At 52.0% G+C, this 21,749-nt stretch overlaps 1 protein-coding gene across 1 annotated transcript in view; it reads right to left on the minus strand.

Annotated features, from left to right (window-relative positions):
- The window catches only part of LOC121275731 (kinesin-like protein KIFC3), a 101,391-nt gene that overhangs the window by 68,877 nt on the left and 10,765 nt on the right, over positions 1-21,749 (minus strand). The window contains 7 exon segments of the mRNA XM_041183321.1: positions 1,915-1,975; positions 3,720-3,850; positions 5,249-5,353; positions 7,284-7,357; positions 14,018-14,129; positions 17,187-17,317; positions 20,404-20,551. Of these exon segments, the coding sequence (XP_041039255.1) occupies positions 1,915-1,975; positions 3,720-3,850; positions 5,249-5,353; positions 7,284-7,357; positions 14,018-14,129; positions 17,187-17,317; positions 20,404-20,551 (762 nt within the window).

The raw sequence follows: 21,749 nt of genomic DNA on the forward strand, positions 1-21,749 counted from the left end.
CAGTGAGCGGAGAGGGGAGGGAGGGAACTGCCCAAGGGTCTCACCTTTCCAATCTCTTCGTAACGTTGGACTCCTCATGCTTCAGGCAGGGACATGATGGTCCTGTCCACTGCCGTCTGGCGTCAGCTTGATTTCAACTTTTCATGAGGGTCTTTCCCGAGGAGATCCCTGGAATAAAACAGTCAATAGTGAACAATCTCACGGCAAAACAGGCTGGAGGAAAACAGAGTAGTACAGGGGTGAAGAGGCAAAAAGAACATTGGCCTTTATGCGAGGGGGTTGGAGTATCAAAGAGGGAAGTCCAATTCCAAGTTACAAGACGTTGGGGAGATACCATCTAGAATACCCTGTACAGTTCGGTCTCCTTATTTAAGGAGGGACACCCTTGCATTAGGCAGTGCAGGGAGGTTCACTCGGCTGATTCCGGGATGAGGGGGTTGTCTTATGAGGTGAGGTTGAGTAGGTTGGGCCCTGTACCCGCTGGAGTTTAGAAGAATGAGGGGTGACATCTAAGATTCTGAGGGGGCTTGGACGAGAGAATGTTTCCTCTGGGGTGTGAGCCTGAAACAAGGGGGGGCAGTGTCTCCCAGTGAAGACGGAGGTGAGGGGGGATTTCCTCTCTCTGTGGGTTGTTAGCCTGTAGAATTCTTTTTCCGGAGACTGGGTCACTGAATATATTCCAGAGTGAGTTAGGCACATTTTCGATTGACAGGGAGTTGAGGGCTATCGGGGGTGGGTGCGAGACAGGAGAGTGGAATTCAGGCCACAATCAGATCAGCTACAATCTTATTGACTGGCAGAGCAGGTTCGAGGGGCAGAATGGCCTCGTCTGCTCCTCATTCTTATCATAAAACAGAGTAGGTTCGTGGGTAAGCAATTTCCCAAATCAGAGGTGAAGATGTGGATAAATTGAGGGTTTGTGTGGAATCAGTGAGGGCGATCGGAGTCACACAGACTCATCCAGCCTTTCGGCCCATTGTGCGTGTGCTGTCTCTCTCTCTTGAATGGCTATCAATGAATCCCATCCCTGTCCTTTCCTGTAAACTTTTACTCTTCAAATCCTGGCCCAATTCTCTTTAGGAAGCGGCCCTGTTGGATCTTTCAGTGTATTCCACCATCAAACCTCTCGTTGTGGAGAGGTCATTCCCATCAGCCCTCTGCTTCTGTCGCAATCACCTGAAATCTGGGGCCTCTGTTTAATGAGCCTCGAGCCAGTGGGAACAGTTTCTGGGAACAGACTCGTTCACCATCCAACCACACGCCCCCCCGCCTCCACCTCACTGTGCTCGCTGACATACACTGGCATCGGTGTTTTCAAATCCCTCCATTTCCTCACTCCATATCTCTGTGATCTCCTCCAGGCCTCACAACGCTCCGAGATATCCGCACTCCTCTTAGCTCTGCCTCTTGAACATGTCCGATTTTATTCAGTCCACCATTGCCGGCCGTACCTTCAGTAGCTTAGATCCCAAGCCCTGGAATTACCTCCCTAAATTTCTCTGCCTCTCTACCTGGCTTTTCTCCTTAAAACCTTTGTCCATGCGTTTGGCCACCTGACCTAATATCTCCTAATGGCTCCATGTCACACTTTATTCCATAGTGCTCCGATGGTGGCTGACAGTTAATGCCAAGCATTGTTTGAAATTTAAACCAGGCAGCATGGCTCTGATTGGTCAAGGTATTGCCCTGAGGAATGAGTCAGCGAATGGCTGTCACTTATTTTGTTTAGCTGAAACAGGCACAATGTGTATACATGCTCTTTCTGTCTGCAAAGGACAGGGCCCGTGTATTAATATATGCAGCTTCCTGTACACGCAAATGTTCCACATTGTGAGCCTGACTGACAGCCAACGTCACTGGTGCATTCTCCGTGGCAACACCACTTGCCAACCAATCAGCACCCTTTTCACATACGCTTATAAATTGTTGTTTTGACCTTATATTGGTAATTGGACCCTTGCCTGTGTCCTGATGACTGCAAGACGAAAAGCTTACACGTGTCTCTTTTTTCAACAATACTCAAGTTCCGTACTGCCAAAAAATTAGTTTTAGTTTCCTCAGAAACTCACCAAGGCCCTCCGACAGCACCTTCCAAACCCACAACCACTACCATCTAGAAGGACAAGGGCAGCAGATAGATGGGAACACCACACCTGGAATTTCCCTCAAGTCACTCACCATCCTGACTTGGAAATATATCACTGTTCCTTCACTGTCGCTGGGTCAAAATCTGGAACTCCCTCCCTAACAGCACAGTGGGTGTACCTACACCAATGGACTGCAGCAGTTCAAGAAGGCAGCTCACCACCACCTACTCAAGGGCAACTAGGGTGGGCAATAAATGCCCCACCCAGTGAAGCCCACGTCCCATGAAAGAGTAAATTTTTAAAAATTTCATTTTGAAAGACTGAAGATCTAACAGGGCAGCACTCCCTCGTATGATCCTCTGACAGTGCAGCTCTCCCTCAGTACTGACCTCTGCAGTTGCAGCACCTCCCTCAGTACTGACCCTCTGACAGTGCTCGCACTCCCTCAGTACTGACCCTCTGACAGTGCAGCTCACTCCCTCTGTACTGATTCTCTGTCAGTGCAGCACTCCCTCAGTACTGACCTCTGACAGTGCAGCACTCCCTCAGTACTGACCCTTATGACAGTGAGCCACTCCCTCAGTACTGACCCTCTGAGAGTGCAGCACTCCCTCAGTACTGTCCCTCTGGACAGTGCAGCACTCCCTCAGTACTGACCCTCTGACAGTGCAGCACTCCCTCAGTACTGACCCACCGACAGTGCAGCCCTCCCTCAGTACTGTCCCTCTGGACAGTGCAGCACTCCCTCAGTACTGACCTCCAACAGTGCAGCACTCCTCAGTACTGACCCTCTGACAGTGCTGCTATCCCTCTGTACTGACCCTCTGGACAGTGCAGCACTCCCTCAGTACTGACCCTCTGACAGTGCAGCACTCCCTCAGTATGACCCTCTGACAGTGCAGCACCTCTCAGTACTGACCCTCTGACAGACGTGCAGCACTCCTTCAGTACTGACCCTCTGACAGTGCAGCACTCCCTCAGTACTGACCCTCTGACAGTGCAGCACTCCCTCAGTAATGACCCTCTGTCAGTGCAGCACACTCCCTCAGTACTAACCCTCCGACAGTGCAGAACTCCCTCAGTACTGACCCTCTGACAGTGCAGCGCTCCCTCAGTATGACCCCCCGACAGTGCAGCACTCCCTCAGTGCTGATCCTCCGACAGTGCAGCACTCCTCAGTACTGACCCTCTGACAGTGCAGCACTCCCTCTGTACTGACCCTGATTCAGACAGTGCAGCACTCCCTCAGTACTGACCCTCAGACAGTGCGGCACTCCCTCAGTACTGACCCTCGAAAGTGCAGCACTCCCTCAGTACAGACCCTCTGACAGGGCAGCACTCCATCAGTACTGACCCTATGACAGTGCAGCACTCCCTCAGTACTGACCCTTGACAGTGCAGCACTCCTCAGTACTGACAAGGTAGTGTCGGCCTAATTATGTTCTCCAGTGTCTGGTCCGGTCTGTGACTCAATCCTCCCACTCAGGATTGGCGTGGATTTCTGCCGCTTGAACTCTTATGAAGTGCGTGACCTTTCACCTGTCCCAGTTCCCCTCCTCCGCACAGCAAGGGCCCGGGGGGGGACAACCATCTCACCAGGGGGGTTGCTGTTTGTCAGCTGCAGGCACGTACCTCAGTTGTTCGTTGTAGATCTCCACCATGCTGAGAGAGATGGTGTACGTCCAGGATTCACCTCTTTCCTTCGTCTCCCTGAAGAGGGCCCTCAGTGCCCGCTGGTTAATGCCGGGGTCCTCGGCCACTCCCTGCAATTGGAAACAGCAGCCTCGGTGAGGTACTTATTTCCTCCTCCTCATCGACTATTTGCTCGGGAACCAGAGGCCCAGATATTTGTGCCTTGTACCCTTATTGGCGTAACACAGCCAAGTGGGTTGGGGAGATGGGGGTGGTGGGGGCGGGGAAGGTTTGAGCAGTGACACACCAGTGAATCTCAGCTTTGGCAATGGACCGAGATGGTCCTGAGGCAAAGTGATCATGGGATGTCAATGGAAAGTCCAGCGTGTGCTGCCCATCTCCCTTGAGGCTTGTGACAGGATCTCTGAGGGCAGTGAAGAGCCAACCACTTTGCTGTGGGTCTGGAGTCACATGTAGGGCCAGACCAGGTAAGGACAGCAGATTTCCTTCCCTAAAGGATATTAGTGAACCAGATGGGTTTTTTACAACAATCGATGATACTTTCATGGCCACCGTTACTGAGACTAGTTTTCAACTCCAGATTTTATTACTGAATTTAAATTCTACCAGCTGCCCTGGTGGGATTTGAACCTGTGTCCCCAGGGCACTAACCTGGGTCGCTGGATCACCAGTCCAGTGACCTGATCACTACGCCACCCCTCCCCATAACTTGGCCAGTGCTCTGAGAATCAGCCAGGCTGGTCATCTCTGTCTGGGGTCTTTTCCATCTGGGACTTCCACTCCTGCCCTTGTTTGTGATGGGGTTGAGAGGGAGGGGTGTGGGGGGTTGCGGGTGGGGGGAGGGGATTGGGGGGGAACAGAGGGGAGTTTCGGGGAGGTCCCTTCAGTTTCTAACAGCTGACCCCGCGCGCCATCATTGGGTGGGGCAGGGGTGGCCATCAGGGGGCAATATAGGGATGTTCCGCAGGAACAGGAGGAGGCCATTCAGCCCCTCGAGCCTGTTCCACGGTATACAATGGGAGTTATGGCTGACCTGTGACCTAACTGCCTTTGCCCCATATCCTTTCCCGGAAATCTATCAAGCTCAGCTTTTAAATGAACAATGAATGCAGCATCGATTGCTACTTGTGGCAGAGAGTTCTGAATGTCTAAGGCACTTTCTTTGAAGACATTTTTCCTCATCTTATCACTGATAGGCCACACTCCAATTTTTAGGTTGCAGCCCCAGCCCTGGACTTCGCAAAAGATGAAATGTTTTCTACCTGTTCCGCATAGTATCTTGAAAATCGCCATCAAATCACCCCATAACCTTCTAAATTCCAGCAAATACATCTGTCTAATCGCTCCTCATAAATTAACCCTTCGAGTACAGGTATCATTCTGGATAATCTTACACTGCACTCCCTCTGAGGCTGTGCACATCCTTCCGAGTGTCTGGCACCCAGAAACTGTTCACTGTGTGAATCTGCCCCGCTCCTCTACCCCAGCCCAGTTCCCCCGGCACTTGCCTCCATGGTGTAAGTCTTTCCAGATCCCGTTTGTCCGTAGGCAAAAATACAGATGTTGTACCCGTCGATGCAGGAGGTAATGAGGGGCTCGATCTCTTCGAATACCTGAGGGTGGGGGAAGCACAAGGACATTAGTGAGCAGGCAGATGGAGAATGAGGGGGTTCCCCTGCTGTGTATGTGCCTGGGTACTGTTCCTAAACACGTGGTGAGGAGGTCCCCACACCGTCTCCCCACCCCCTTCTCCAAACATCCATTCTCAGACATTCGACAATCTCCTTCCAGCCTTAATCATTCCATCAGACGCCCACCATCTCCAAAACACAGGAACATCTAACCTTCCTCACACTGACCATTGTCCAATCATGGTGATTGGCTGGCTGATTGTCCAATCACTGTGGCGATTGGCTGATGATTGTCCAATCACTGTGCGATTGGCTGGCTGATTGTCCAATCACTGTGCGATTGGCTGGCTGATTGTCCAATCACTGTGTGATTTGGCCGGCTGTCAGTTGGCTGATTGGCTGGTGATTGCCCCAGCTGTGTGATTGGCTGGCTGATTGTCCACTCACTGTGTGATTGGTTGGCTGGTTGTCCAGTTGGCGTGTGATTGGCTGGTTGGTTGTCCAATCACTGTGTGCTTGGTGGGCCGATCGGTGGGCGGGCAGGGGTCAGGGAACAGGTGCCCGACTGCAATGGGCCCCCGGCCATGATTTCACACTGACTGGTCAATTAATGGGCAGCCGTGTTAAACCCGCCCTGAAAAGCTCAGTGCAGCCGGGCTGGAGACAGGAAGGGGGTGGGCGATGACATCACTGTGGGCGTGGGTGAGGGCAGCAGCGAGAGATTTTGACCCAGCGACAGTGAAGGAACGGCGATATATTTCCAAGTCAGGATGGTGAGTGACTTGGAGGGAAATTCCAGGTGGTGGTGTTCCCATCTATCTGCTGCCCTTGGCCTTCTAGATGGTAGTGGTTGTGGGTTTGGAAGGTGCTGTTTAAGGAGTTGCTGCAGTGCATCTTGTAGATGGTACACACACTGCTGCTACTGTGCGCGGGTCGGTGTGGGGGGAGTGAATGTTTGTGGATGGGTGCCAATCAAGCGGGGCTGCTTTGTCCTGGATGGTGTCAAGCTTCTTGAGTGTTGTGGGAGCTGCACTCATCCAGGCAAGTGGGGAATATTCCATCACCATTCCTGACTTGTGCCTTGAAGAAGAACTGTAGCTATGAGGATAGATTGGAGAGGCAGGGACTGTTTTCCTTGGAGAGAAGAAGGCTGAGAGGAGACTTGATGGAGGTATTCAAGATCCTGAGGGGTGTGGACAGGGTAAATAGTGAGAAACTGTCCCACTCAAGAGAACATCAAGAACTAGAGGGCACGGATTCAAAATAATGGGCAAAAGGAGTAAATGTGATGTGAGGAAACATTTTTTCACCAAGAGGCAATTGGAGTTTGGAACAAACTTTCTGAAAGGGTGATGGAGGCAGGTTCGATTGAGGTATTGAAAAGGGAATTGGAATGCTACCTGAAAAAAGAGAATGTGCAGGTTTCGGGGATAAGGCAGGGAAGTGGGACTAGGTGGAATGCTTTTTCAGTGAGCCAGTGCAGACTCGATGGGCTGAATGGCCTCCTTCTGCACCATATAAGATTCTGTGGCACATGACCCACACCTGGGTGTTGAGCAGAGACGTATAAAGACCTAAACATGGAAACAGTTCTTCGCTTGTCCTTTTTACTGTACATGTGTACATGGTTCTAGTTGTTAATAAAGACTTACATTAACCTACAGAAGATCAGGGAGACGTCTGTACCAATACCGTCCCAACACAAGCTACTCTTCAGTAGTGACGAACCTGTCATGACTAGTGATAAATGTTTTCTTCACCCATGATTTAAGCATCTTCCCTAGCATTCCCCATGGTGTTACCTCCTCTTGTGTAGCCTGTGATGAAAAACACCCTTGTCCAGTTCAAAGGTTCTCGTTTTGCCTTTATACATCATCCTGACCCTGCAGTCCACGGTTGGGTCAGTGCTCACCACGGCTGTACCACTGCCCTCAGTCTGGTTACACTCAGTGACCGGTCTTACTCTACACAACACCCGGATATTACCTAGGGATAAGACAGGGGCATGAGGGAAAAAGGGTGAAATGAAGAGAGAGAGAGAAATAAAATCAGATCTCTAACATGTCAAGGTTGAAAGGTAGCAAGTAACATTCATATCTGTAATGTGCAGGGCTATGGGAGGAAGCGGGAGAATGAGAATTGTTCAATCAGAGAGACCGTGTAGACCACGAAGGGCCAAATGGCCTCCTCTTGCACTGTAACAATTCCGTCATTCTGTGTCGTACAAGTGCCAGGCAATGACCGTCTCTAACAAGAGAGGATCTAACCATCTCCCCTTGACATTCAATGGCATCACCATCACTGAGTCGCCCACTATCGACATCCATGTCTGGTTTCCAGCAGACCAGCCAATCAGCTCACGGAGGGATTGGTCATGAAATATTCTGCCCTCCCTGTGCTGAAGCTCCACCAGGCGATGGTGCTGGTTTACCCAACAGCTTCAATAGGAAGGGGCTGCCTGGTAGTGGCAGTTATCTGCCCATCAACTGCAAGGAGTTGATTGAACTTGTGTTAATTACTATAGCAGGAAGCTAAACTAGGTAGTGGCTCATCAGACGCTCTACATAAGAGATGGTTCTTCACACCATATGGACAGTAGGGGCACAGGAGGAGAACAGGAGACTATGCCTGAGTGAGACATAGACAGAGTGTGGAGTTGGGAATTTGGTTCACAGGGTGAAAGAGGTGTTCCCTCAGATACCATTTTTATCAGTCTCCAGTAGTTGGATCAAGAGATGGAGCTGATTGGTGTGTGAGTCTACTTTCTAGTCTCCAGTTTATAGTAAAAAGTGGAAATGTCAGTTTAAGATATGGCAGGGCAGCTTGCCTGTACAGAATGTCCATCCTGCAGCACGTGGGAAGTCATGGACACTTCACTAGGAGAGCACGTGTGCAGGAAGTATCACCAGCTCCAGAAACCTGACCCCTGGGGTTCGAAACTCCGAGCGGCGGCTGGTGTCACTGTGGTGTATCCACGGCACTCAGGAATACGCGGAAAGCATGTTTAGGGATGTGCTCACGCCACAGGCTAGGAGTGTGTAGGCAGAGAGCGAGTGGATGACCACCAGAAAGCCTAGGAGGACAAAACAGGTAGTGCAGGAGTCCTCCGAGTCTATGTCGCTCATGAACCATGTTTTCCATTTTGGAAGCTGGTGAGGGCGATGGCTCCTCGGGGGGAGGACAGCAAGAGCCAAGTTCGGGACAACATGGGGGGCTCAGGTGCATGGGCAGGAAGGATGAAGAGTGGAAGAGGATTAGGGGTAGGGCCTTCGATAGAGGGTCAGACAGGTGTTTCTGTGGCTGTAGACACGTCTCCAGGATGGTGTGTTGCCTCCCTGGTGTCAGGGTCAAGGATGACACTGAGCAGCTGCAGGACATTCTGAAGGGGGGGGGTGAACAGCCAGAGGTCGTGGTCCACATTGGGACCAACGACGTAGGTAAAAAGAGGGATGAGGTCCTGAAAGCAGATTCCAGGGAGCTAGGTAAGACATTAAAAAGCTGGGCCTCAGAAGTTGTAATCTCTGAATTACTACCAGTGGCACATGCTAGTGAGCATAGAAACAGGGGGGGAGAGCTGATGAATGCACGGCTGGAGAGATGATGTAGGAGGGAAGGGTTCAGGTTCCTGGGGCATTGGGACCGGTTTCTGGGGGAGGGGGGATCTGTATAAGCCTCAGTTTGCACCTCAATGGGGCTCGGGACCAATGTCCTTGCTGGGAGGTTTGCTAGTGCTGCTGGGAAGGGCGTAATCTAGTTTGGCAGGGAGATGGGAACTCGAGGATGGACCAGATGGGGCAAAACCAGAAATGGTTAATGGAAGGCAGAAAATCAGTGAGTGAGTCTGGAAGGCAGAGGAAACAAAAGATAGACGATAAATAAAGGCACTGCAGAGGGTGCGGAGGAGGTTTACCAGGGTGCTGCCTGCTCTGGAGGTTATTAGCTATGAGGAGAGGTTGGAGAAACTCGGATTGTTCTCACTAGAGCGACGGAGATTGAGGGGCGACTTGATAGAAGTTTACAAAACTATGAGTGGCGTGGACAGAGTAGATAGAAGCTTTTTCCCAGGGTGGAAGAGTCAATCACTAGGGGACATAGATTTAAGGTGAGAGGAGAAAACTATAAAGGAGATGTGCGGGGCAAGTTTTTTACACAGAGGGTAGTGAGTGTCTGGAATTCGCTGCCAGAGGAGGTGGTGGGAGCAGGTACGATAGTGGTGTTTAAGAGGCAGCTTGACAAATACATGAATAGGATGGGAATAGAGGGATACGGACCCCGGAAGTGCAAAATGCTTTAGTTGACGGGCAATATGATCAGCGCAGGCTTGGAGGGCCGAAGGGCCTGTTCCTGTGCTGTACTTTTCTTTGTTCTTTGTTCTGGAGAGAGTTTGGCAGAGCTCAATGCAAGGAGCAGAGCAAATAAAGCAGACGGGCTGAGGGCACAGATAGAAACGTGGCTGCGTGATATCAGAACTATTCCAGAAACATGGCTGCAACAGGGACAGGAATGGCAGCTCAACATTCCTGGCTCAGGGTTTTCAGATGGGATAGAGAGGGGGGGATGAAAAGGGAGGGAGAGGGGGAGTTTTGCTTAGAGAAGCAATGACAGCTGTGGAGGGATTGATATGTTAGAAGGATCATCAATTGAGGCCACATGGATTGAGTTTCGGAACAAAAAGGGGGCAGTCACACAGTCACGCTCCTGGGAGTGTACTACAGACCCCCAAGCAGCCAGAGGGAGATAGAAGAGCAAATAAATAGGCAAACCTCTGAGAAGTACAAAAACAGTAGGGCAGCAATAGGAAGGGATATTAACTACCCCAATATTAACTGGGATAGTTTTAGTGTGAAAGGAATGGAGGGAACAGAATGCTTAAGGTGCATTCAGGAGAACTTTTTTGGCCAGTATGTAGCAAGTCCAACAAGTTCTGTCGAAGGGTCATGAGGACTCGAAACGTCAACTCTTTTCTTCTCCGCCGATGCTGCCAGACCTGCTGAGTTTTTCCAGGTAATTCTGTTTTTGTGTTGAGTGGTTCTGGACTTGGTTCACAGAATTTTAATGGTACAGAAGGAGGCCATTTGGCCCATCATGTCTGCACTGGCTCTCCAATCGAACATTTTGACCTGGTGCCATTGCCCTGCCTTTGCCCCGTACCCCTGCACATTGTTTCCATTCAAATAATCTTTTACTGCCTTCCTGCATGCCTCGATTGAACAAGTTTAAGGAAATGAAGTTGGGCAGGTGGAAGGAGTGACAGTGGGGGAGCATTTTGGTGGCAGTGATCATAACTCAGTTAGTTTTAACATAGTTATGGAAAAGGACAAAGATAAAACAGGAGTTAAAGTTCTAATGTTACTAAGCTGAGGAGTGATTTAGCAGATGTGGACTGGAAACAGCTTCTTGAAGGTAAATCAGTGTCCGAGCAGTGGGAGGCATTCAAAGGGAGTTCAGAATAAACATGTTCCCACAAAGAAAAAGGGTGAGACAGTCAATTCTAGAGGCCCCTGGATGTCGAGGAGCTTACAGGGTAAGATAAGGCAGAAAAGGGAAGTTTATGTCAGACACCGAGAACTCAATACTACAGAAAGCCGAGAGGAGTATAGAAAGTGGAGGGGTGAAATCAAAAAAGAAATTAGGAAAACAAAGAGAGGGTATGAAAGGAAAGCAAAATCAAGGAGAACGCAAGGATAATTTATCAATACAGGAGACTTATAAAGAAGGCACATGGGATACGGGGTAATTTGATAAGGTGGATTCAAAATTGGCTTAGTTGTAGGAGACAGAGGGTGATGACAGAAGGATGCTTTAGTGACTGGAAGTCAGTGTCCAGTGGTGTACCACAGGGATCTGTGCTGGGTCCCCTATTATTTGTCATTTTATATAAAGACATAGATGACTATGTGGGGGGTAGGATTAGTAAGTTTGCGGATGACACAAAGATTGGCCGAGTGATTAACAGTGAGGTTGAGTGCCTTGGGTTAGAGGAAGATATAGACGGGATGGTCAAATGGGCAGATAAGTGGCAGATGGAATTTAACCCTGAAAAGTGTGAGGTGATACACTTTGGAAGGAGTAATTTGACAAGGAAGTATTCAATGAACAGCATGACACTAGGAAGTTCTGAGGAACAAAGGGACCTTGGCGTGTGTGTCCATAGATCTCTGAAGGCAGAGGGGCATGTTAGTGGGGTGGTGAAAAAGGCATATGGGACACTTGCCTTTATCAATCGAGGCATAGATTACAAAAGTAGGGAGGTCGTGTTGGAGTTGTATAGAACTTGGTGAGGCCACAGCTGGAGTACTGTGTGCAGTTCTGGTCGCCACATTATAGGAAGGATGTGATTGCACTGGAGGGGGTGCAGAGGAGATTCACCAGGATGTTGCCTGGGATGAAACATTTAAGTTATGAAGAGAGGTTGGATAGACTTGGGTTGTTTTCGTTGGAGCAGAGAAGACTGAGGGGCGACCTGATCGAGGTACAAGATTATGAGGGGCATGGACAGGGTGGATAGGGAGCAGCTGTTCCCCTTAGTTGAAGGGTCAGTCACAAGGGGGCATAAGTTCAAGGTGAGGGGCAGGAGGTTTAGGGGGGATGTGAGGAAAAGCTTTTTTACCCAGAGGGTGGTGAGGGTCTGGAATGCGCTGCCTGGGAGGGTGGTGGAGGCGGGTTGCTTCACATCCTTTAAAAAGTACCTGGATGAGCACTTGGCACTCATAACATTCAAGGCTTTGGGCCAAGTGCTGGTAAATGGGATTAGGTAGGTAGGTCAGGTGTTTCTCACATGTCGGTGCAGACTCGATGGGCCGAAGGGCCTCTTCTGCACTGTGTGATTTTGTGATTCTGTGATTAAGAGCAAGAGGATGACTAAGGAAAGATTAAGGCCCAGAAAAGACCAAAACGATAACCTATATGTGGATACAGAGGATGTGGGTGTGATTTATAATGAATACTTTGCTTCTGTCTTCACAAAAGAGGGGACAATGCAGACACTGTAGTTAAGGAGGAGGAGTGTGAAGTATTGGATGTGATAAACACAGGGAGAGAGGAAGTATGAAGGGGATTAACATCCTTGAAAGTGGATAAACACCAGGGCCGGATGAAATGTACCCCAGGCTGTTCAAAGAAGCCAGGGAGGAAATTGAGGAGGGTCTGACCATCGTTTTCCAATCCTCACTGGATACGGGTGAGGTGCCAGAGGATTGGAGGTCTGCTAACGTTGTACCTTTGTTTAAAAGGGGAGTGAGGGAAAGACCGAATAATTACAGGTCAGTCAGTCTGGCCTCGGTAGTGGGCAAATTATGGGAATCAATTCTGAGGGACAGGATGAACTGACACTGAGAAAGGCCCAGATTGACCAGGGCCAGTCAGCGTGGGTTTATTCAGGGAAGGCCGTGTCTGATTATTGATGAGGGGAGTGTGGTTGATGTGATCTACATGGACTTTGGAAAGGCTTTTGACAAGATCCCACATGGGCCGACTGCTTAAAAAAAATAAAAGCCCATGGGATCCAGGGGAATGTAACAAACTGGATACAAAATTGGCTCAAGTGGCAGGAAACAAGGGTAATTGTCGGTGGATGTTTTGGTGGCTGGAAGACAGTTTCCAGTGGGGTTCTACAGGGCTCAGTACTAGGCCCCCTGCTTTTTGTGATATATGTTAATGATTTGGACGTAAATGTAAGGAGAATGATCAGGAAGTTTGCATTCGACACAGAAATTGGCCAGGTGGTAGATAGCGAGGTGGATTGCTGTAGACTGCAGGAAGACATCAATGGACTGGTCAGGTGGGCAGAAAAGTGGCAAATGGAATTCAAACCCAGAGAAGTGTGAGGTGATGCGTTTGGGGAGGTCAAACAAGGTAAAGGATTACACAATAAATGGGAGGATACTGAGAGGTGTAGAGGAAGTGAGGGACCGTGGAGTGAATATCCACGGATCCCTGAATGTTGCAGAACGGGTCGATACGGGGGGTTAAGAAGGCATATGGAATCCTTTCATTTATTAGCTGAGGCATAGAATATACAAACAGAGAGGTTATGCTGGATCTATATAAAACATTAGTTAGCCCACAACTCGATTACTGTGAGCAGTTCTGGTCACCTCATTACAGGGAGGCTGCAATTCCATTCGAGAGGGAACAGAGGAGGTTTACAGGGATGTGGCCAGGGCTGGAAAATTGCAGCTATGAGGAGAGATTGGAGAGGCTGGGGCTGTTCTCCTTGGGACAGAGGAGGCTGAGGGGAGATTGGATTGAGATGTACAGAATTGTAAAGGGCCTGGATAGTGTGGATGGGAAGGGCCTGTTTACTTTAGCAGAGGGGTCAGTGAGTATGGGGTCATAGATTTAAATTGATTGGTTGAAGGATTAGAGGGGAGATGAGGATTTTTTCACCAGAGGGTTGTGGGGGTCTGGAACTCGCTGCCTGAAAGGGAAGTAGAGGCAGAAACTCTCAACTCATATGAAAGGTGCCTGGATAGGCACCTCCTGTGCTGTAACCTGCAGGGCTACAGACCGAATACTGGGAAGAGGGGTTAGGCTGGGGGCTCGTTTCTCAGCCGGGGCAGACTCGATGGGCAGAGTGGCCTCTTTCTGTGCTGTAAACTTTCTTTGACTTCATGATTCTAACAGGCCAACGTTACCCTGACCCACCTCGGAGCTCCACCAGCTGGTTATGGTATTTCTTCCTCAGGAGCATTTCCCTCTCGTATTTTTCCATCAGATTTCGGTTTGATTCCGATACCTCGGTTATCGCCGACTGGATCTGTCAACAGGTGAACAAGGAGCGATCACTCGTCGAAGCTGTTGCTAAATATTCTCGAATTTCCCCTTCAAAACCTTGAGGGCACAAGTTAAAGTTTGGAGTAGGAATCGGGGGAGGCCATTCAGCCCCTCTCGAGCCTGTTACACAGAAACAGGAGGAGGCCCATTCAGCCCCTCTCCAGCCTATTACACAGGAACAGGAGGAGGCCATTCAGCCCCTCTCCAGCCTATTACACAGGAACAGGAGGAGGCCATTCAGCCCCTCTCGAGCCTATTACACAGGAACAGGAGGAGGCCATTCAGCCCCTCTCGAGCCTGTTACACAGGAACAGGAGGAGGCCATTCAGACCCTCTCGAGCCTATTACACAGGAACAGGAGGAGGCCATTCAGCCCCTCTCGAGCCTGTTACACAGAAACAGGAGGAGGCCATTCAGCCCCTCTCCTCAAGCCTGTCACACAGGAAACAGGAGGAGGCCATTCAGCCCCTCTCGTCGAGCCTGTCACACAAGAACAGGAGGAGGGCCCCATTCAGCCCCCTCTCTCCAGCCTGTTACACAGAACAGGAGGAGGCCATTCAGCCCCTCTCCAGCATTACACAGGAACAGGAGGAGGCCATTCAGCCTCTCGAGCTGTTACACAGGAACAGGAGGAGGCCATTCAGCCCTCTCCAGCCTATTACACAGGAACAGGAGGAGGCCATTCAGCCCCTCTCCAGCCTATTACACAGGAAAGGAGGAGGCCATTCAGCCCTCTCGAGCCTGTTACACAGAAACAGGAGGAGGCCATTCAGTCCCTCTCCAGCCTATTACACAGGAACAGGAGGAGGCATTCAGCCCCTCTCCAGCCTATTACACAGGAACAGGAGGAGGCCATTCAGCCCCTCTCCAGCTATTACACAGGAACAGGAGGAGGCCATTCAGCCCCTCTCGAGCCTGTTACACAGAAACAGGAGGAGGCCATTCAGTCCTCTCCAGCCTGTACACAGAAACAGGAGGAGGCCATTCAGCCCCTCTCGAGCAAGTTAGACAGAAACAGGAGGAGGCCCATTCAGCCCTCTCCAGCCTATTACACAGGAACAGGAGGAGGCCATTCAGCCCCTCTCGAGCCTGTTACACAGGAACAGGAGGAGGCCATTCAGCCCCTCTCGAGCCTGTTACACAGGAACAGGAGGAGGCCATTCAGCCCCTCTCGAGCCTGTTACACAGGAACAGGAGGAGGCCATTCAGCCCCTCTCGAGCCTGTTACACAGGAACAGGAGGAGGCAATTCAGCCCCTCTTGAGGCTGTTACACAGGAACAGGAGGAGCCCATTCAGCCTCTCTCGAGCCTGTTAACAGGAATTGGAGGAGTCCATTCAGCTCCTCTCCAGCCAGTTACACAGGAACAGGAGGAGGCCATTCAGCCCCTCTCGAGCCTGTTAACAGGAATTGGAGGAGGCCATTCAGCCCCTCTCGAGCCTGTTACACAGAAACAGGAGAGGCCCATTCAGCCCCTCTCGAGCCTGTTACACAGGAACAGGAGGAGGCCATTCAGCCCCTCTCGAGCCTGTTACACAGAAACAGGAGGAGGCCATTCAGCCCCTCTCGAGCCTGTTACACAGGAACAGGAGGAGGCCATTCAGCCCCTCTCGAGCCTGTTACACAGAAACAGGAGGAGGCCCATTCAGCCCCTCTCCAGCCTTTTACACAGGAACAGGAGGAGGCCATTCAGCCCCTCTCGAGCCTGTTACACAGGAGCAGGAGGAGGCCATTCAGGCCCCCCATTGAGCCTGTTACACAGGAACATGAGGCCATTCAGCCCCTCTCGAGCTTGTAACACAGGAACAGGAGGAGGTCACTCAGCCCCTCTCAAGCCTGTTACACAAGAACAAGAGGAGGCCATTCAGCCCCTCTCAAGACTTACACAAGAATAGGAGGAGGCCATTCAGCCCCTCTCGAGCCTGTTACACAGGAACAGGAGGAGGCCATTCAGCCCCTCTCGAGCCTGTTACACAGGAACAGGAGGAGGCCATTCAGCCCCTCTCGAGCCTGTTACACAGGAACAGGAGGAGGCCATTCAGCCCCTCTCGAGCGTGTTACACAGAAACAGGACGAGGTCCATTCAGCCCCTCTCGAGCCTGTCACACAGGGAACAGGAGGGAGGCCATTCAGCCCCTCTCGAGCCTGTCACACAGGGAACAGGAGGGAGGCCATTCAGCCCCCCTCGAGCCTGTTACACAGGAACAGGAGGAGGCCATTCAGCCCCTCTCGAGCATTTTACACAGAAACAGGAGGAGGTCCATTCAGCCTCCCTCCGAGCCTATTACACAGGAACAGGAGGAGGCCATTCAGCCCCTCTCGAGCCTATTACACAGGAAAAGAGGAGGCCATTCAGCCCCTCTCGAGCCTGTTACACAGAAACAGGAGGAGGCACATTCAGCCCCTCTCAAGCCTGTTACACAGGAACAGGAGGAGGCCATTCAGCCCCTCTCGAGCCTGTTACACAGAAACAGGAGGAGGCCATTCAGCCCCTCTCCAGCCTATTACACAGGAAACAGGAGGAGGCCATTTCCAGCCCCTCTCGAGCCTGTTACACAGGAACAGGAGGAGGCCCATTCAGCCCCTCTCGAGCCTGTTACACAGGAACAGGAGGAGGCCATTCAGCCCCTCTCGAGCCTGTTACACAGGAACAGGATTAGTCCATTCAGCCCCTATCAAGCCTGTTACACAGGAACAGGAGGAGGCCATTCAGCCCTCAATCAGGTCATGGTTGATCTGCACCTCAATCTATTTTCTCCCCGCTCTGCACCATTTCCCCCATTAAGAATATTTTACCCCCCTCAGGGGTAATTGAGCTGTACAGTAAAGGAGCACAGACAGTGTGTGAATGGGGTGGAGAGAGTGAGTTGAGCTGAGCAGGGAGAGTGGCGATTGGGGGATTATTGGGGATGGGAAGGGATTGGCTGTGTGAATGTGACAGATGCACCCTGTTTGATCCTGTCTGTGTGTTTGATGTGCTGGGAGGGGGGGGGGGACTGATTCATTAGATGGTGCGCTCACCTGCCTCTGTCCCCAATCACCTGTTTCCGAGCCTCAGTCAGAGCAGATTCGTAAATCTGGGAGAAGTTTTTGACCTGACTCCGCAGGCTGCAGTAATTCACTTTCATCGTCTTCAGCACCGGTTTCAATGTGCTCAGGTTCTGCTGCATTCCTGTGGTGGAGAGAGACAGAGTGAGCCTGGGGCTAATCTCACTCACTGTGCCCCCAGACACCGGTCTCCCCCAGACACCGTCTCACCCAGACACTGTCTCCCCCCTCTCCCCCGACAAAGTCTCCCCCCCAGACACCGTCTCCCCCTCTCCCACCAGACACCGTCTCCCCCTCTCCCCCGACAACGTCTCCCCCAGACACCGTCTCCCCTAGACACTGTCTCCCCCAGACACCGTCTCCCCCAGACACCGTCTCCCCCTCTCCCCCAGACACACGTCTCCCCCAGACACCGTCCCTCCCAGACACTGTCTCCCTAGACACCGTCTCCCGCAGACTCCGTCTCCCCCTCTCCCCCAGAAACGTCTCCCCCAGACACCGTCTCCCCTAGACACTGTCTCCCCCAGGACACCGTCTCCCCCCAGACACCGTCTCCCCCCTCTCCCCCCAGACAACGTCTCCCCCAGACACTGTCTCCCCAGACACCATCTCCCCCAGACACTGTCTCCCCTAGACACCTTCTCCCCGACCACCTTCTCCCCCAGACACCGTCTCCACAGGCACCGTCTCCCCAGACACTGTCTCCCTAGACACCGTCTCCCCCAGACACTGTCCTCCCCCAGACACCGTCTCTCCCAGACACTGTCTCCCCCTAGGCACCTTCTCCCCAAGACACCTTCTCCCCAGACACCGTCTCCCCCAGACACTGTCTCCCCTAGGCACCTTCTCCCAAGACACCTTCTCCCCCAGACACTGTCTCCCCCAGACACTGTCTCCCCCCTCTCCCCCCGACACTGTCTCCCCTAGACACCTTCTCCCCAAGACACCTTCTCCCCAGACACCGTCCTCCCCCCAGACACGTCCCTCCAGACACTGTCTCCCCTAGACACCTTCTCCCCAAGACACCTTCTCCCCCCAGACACTGTCTCCCCAGACACTGTTCCCCCCTCTCCCCCAGACACTGTCTCCCCCCAGACACCGTCTCCCCAGACACTGTCTCCCCTAGGCACCTTCTCCCCAAGACACCTTCCCCCAGACACCGTCTCCCCCAGACACCGTCCCTCCCAGACACTGTCTCCCCTAGACATCTTCTCCCCAAGACCCCTTCTCCCCAGACACTGTCTCCCCAGACACTGTCTCCCCTCTCCCCCAGACACTGTCTCCCCCAGACACCGTCTCCCCAGACACTGTCTCCCCTCCTCCCCTCCCCCCGACACCATCTCCCCCGCTCCCCCAGACACTGTCTCCCCTCTCCCTGAGACACCGTCTCCCCCGCTCCCCCAACACTGTCTCCCCCTCTCCCTGAGACACCGTCTCCCCCGCTCCCCCAGACACTGTCTCCCCCTCTCCCCCAGACACCGTCTTTCCCCCTCCCCCAGACACTGTCTCACCCCCTCTCCCCCAGGCAACATCTCCCCCTCATCCCCAGACAACATCTCCCCCTCTCCCCCAGACACCATCTTCCCCTCTGCCCCAGTCATTGTCTCCACCTCAGCCCCAGACACCGTCTACCCCTCTCCTGCAAACACTGTCTCCCCCCTCTCCCTGAAACACTGTCTTCCCCCCCTCCCCAGACAACATCTCCCCCTTTCCCCCAGACAACGTCTCCCCCTCTCCCCCAGACGCCCTCTCCCCCTTCTCCCCAGACATCATCTCCCGCTGCCCCAGACACGGTCTCCTCATCTCCCCCAACACTGTCTCCCAGCACCCCCAGACACTGTCTTCCCCATTCCTCAACGCCCTCTCCCACAGACACAGTGTCTCCCCATCTCCCTGCAGACACCGTCTCCCATCTCCCCGCAGATACCAACTTCCCCGCTCCCCACAGACACACTTTCGCTATCTCCCCCAGATACTGTCTCCCCCATCTCCCTCAGATTCCGATTCCCCTCTCTCCCAGACTGTATCTCCCCCCATAACCCCCAGAGAATCTTGCACCAATTGAGTCCACAGGTTGAAATCTCAAATCCCACCCCAGCGGTTTCCTCTACATTGGAGAGAACAAACGCAGACTGGGTGACCGCTTTGCAGAACACCTTCGGTCTGTCCGCAAGTATTACCCAGACCTCCCTGTCGCTTGCCATTTTAACACTCCACCCTGCTCTCTTGCCCACATGTCTGTCCTTGGCTTGCTGCATTGTTCCAGTGAAGCCCAACGCAAACTGGAGGAACAGCACCTCATCTTCCGACTAGGCACTTTACAGCCTTCCAAACTGAATATTGAATTCAACAGCTTCAGACCATGAACCCTCTCCTCCATCTTCATCCTTTTTTAATCCAATTATCTATTTTTAAATTCATTTTTATTAATTTATTCATTTTTTCTTTTTTGTTATTTTATTCATTTAAAACAATTTTTTAAATCCTTTTCCCCCCAACACCCACCCCCCACCTCACACACACCCAGACCATCTGCCCCTTGTTCCGTGTTGCTCTTTCACAGAGCGCTAACCCTCGTTCTGTTATTAACTCATTCTGCTCTTACCTTTATACCACTATCAGCACCTCCTTTAGTCTTTAACGCTACCAGTAACACTCCCTTTTCTTGTGTACATGACGCCTTTGTCAATCTCTCCTTAGCCCCCCACCTTCTATTTTGTTAGAGCTGCTCCAGCCCCTCTTAGACAGTATAAACCCCATCACATCTCTACTTCTCTTCAGCTCTGAAGAAGAGTCAGACGGACTCAAAACGTTAACTCTGTGTCTCTCCCCAAAGACGCTGTTGGACCTCCCGAGTTTCTCCGGCATTTTCCGGCCTTTATGTCTTGACCTCCTAAGCCTGGCTTCACTCAGTGCCCAGTGCAATACTTGGGTTATATCTGGTCGTTTGTTTCATTGCTGTTTGTGGGATCTTTCTATGCACAAGTCGGCTGTCAACTTTCCTGCCTTATAACAGCGATTACCCTTCAAAAAAACTACCTCGCTGGCTGTGAGGTGCTTTGGAGTGTCCTGAGAGGATGTCTAGGGACAGAAATATCCCATTGATTGAGGGAATGTTACTCCCTGAGGGCCCTGTTGATGGATGGAGACCTGGGTGAGTGCTGACCCTCCGATCACTCCAGCGCTGCTCAGTACTCACTCCGCATTTACCTGTGAACTGCTGTCGGAGCTCCTCCAGGTGATCCTCGGAACATTCGGACGCCTCTTTGACAGCTTCATCCTTGCTTGCCTCCAGGTGACTGATCTTCTGAAGGAGCTCCTCGCGGAGTTTCTGAATCTCAGCCTCGTACACCAGAATCTGAAACACAGCTGAATCTCAGTGTGGCCACGTCACCGACCCCCCCTCTCTGAGCTCAACGCCTCACTCACCGGCTGGTAGGCCGCTGCTATCTGCAGCTTCCAAACTTCCAGGGAACCACACGCCACAATCTCCGTCTGGCCTGACTCCCCACACCCAACATAACTCAGTGAAAAGCACCACGACCCCCAGAGTCAGAGAACATGGGGTCAGGTCCCACTCAGGAGAACGGAGCGAATCATCCATCCTGACACTGAGGGAGTGCTGCACTGTCAGATGGTCAGTACTGAGGGAGTGCTGCACTGTCAGAGTGTCAGTACTGAGGGAGTGCTGCACTGTCAGAGGGTCAGTACTGAGGGAGTGCTGCACTGTCAGAGGGTCAGTACTGAGGGAGTGCAGCACTGTCAGAGGGTCAGTACTGAGGGAGTGCTGCACTGTCAGAGGGTCAGTACTGAGGGAGTGCTGCACTGTCAGAGGGTCAGTACTGAGGGAGTGCTGCACTGTCAGAGGGTCAGTACTGAGGGAGTGCTGCACTGTCGGAGGGTCAGTACTGAGGGAGTGCAGCACTGTCGCCACGTTGTAGTGTCACGGTGAAGACAGGGCACACCAACTGCAGTGAGGTCAGATGGAACCGTGTGTGGGCATGTTACTGAATGGCTGCTTGATGAATGTGAGTGGACGGAGAGAGTGGCAGTTGAATGGGGTGGGGGTGGATGGGAGGGCAGGTGGGTCAGGGGTAGTCGGATGGTGGGGGGTGGGTGGGGGTGGGGTGTTGTCATGTCTGGTCAGGACGGTGGTCATGTTGGGTCAGGGGGGATATTTAGGGGTCAGAGGAGAGTCAGGGGTTCGGGGCTGGGGGGTGGGTGTGTTAGTCAGATGGTTTTGTGTGCAGTCGGGGCTTGTTGAGGGGGGAGTTGGGGGTGTCAGGGTGAGTGTTGAGGGGTGTGGGTCAGTTCTGTAGTTATGCAGGAGTTAGACCGGGTTTTAACCTCAGGATCACAGAATTGTTACAGCACCCTGTCACAAACCCTTCAGTCACGCAAAATGGTTCATCTTCAAGGGCTCAGAACATTCTGGAAGAATTTGTGTTTTTAACAGACACTGTCCCTTAAAGGGTTAATGCAGGGACTCTGGTTGCTGCTGTTCCTGGAAAAGACAGCATTTTACCGGAAAAGGTAATTGAGCAGTTTTAAAGAAA

This window comes from Carcharodon carcharias, chromosome 3, assembly GCF_017639515.1.
Source record: "Carcharodon carcharias isolate sCarCar2 chromosome 3, sCarCar2.pri, whole genome shotgun sequence".
Taxonomy (NCBI): Eukaryota; Metazoa; Chordata; class Chondrichthyes; order Lamniformes; family Lamnidae; genus Carcharodon; species Carcharodon carcharias.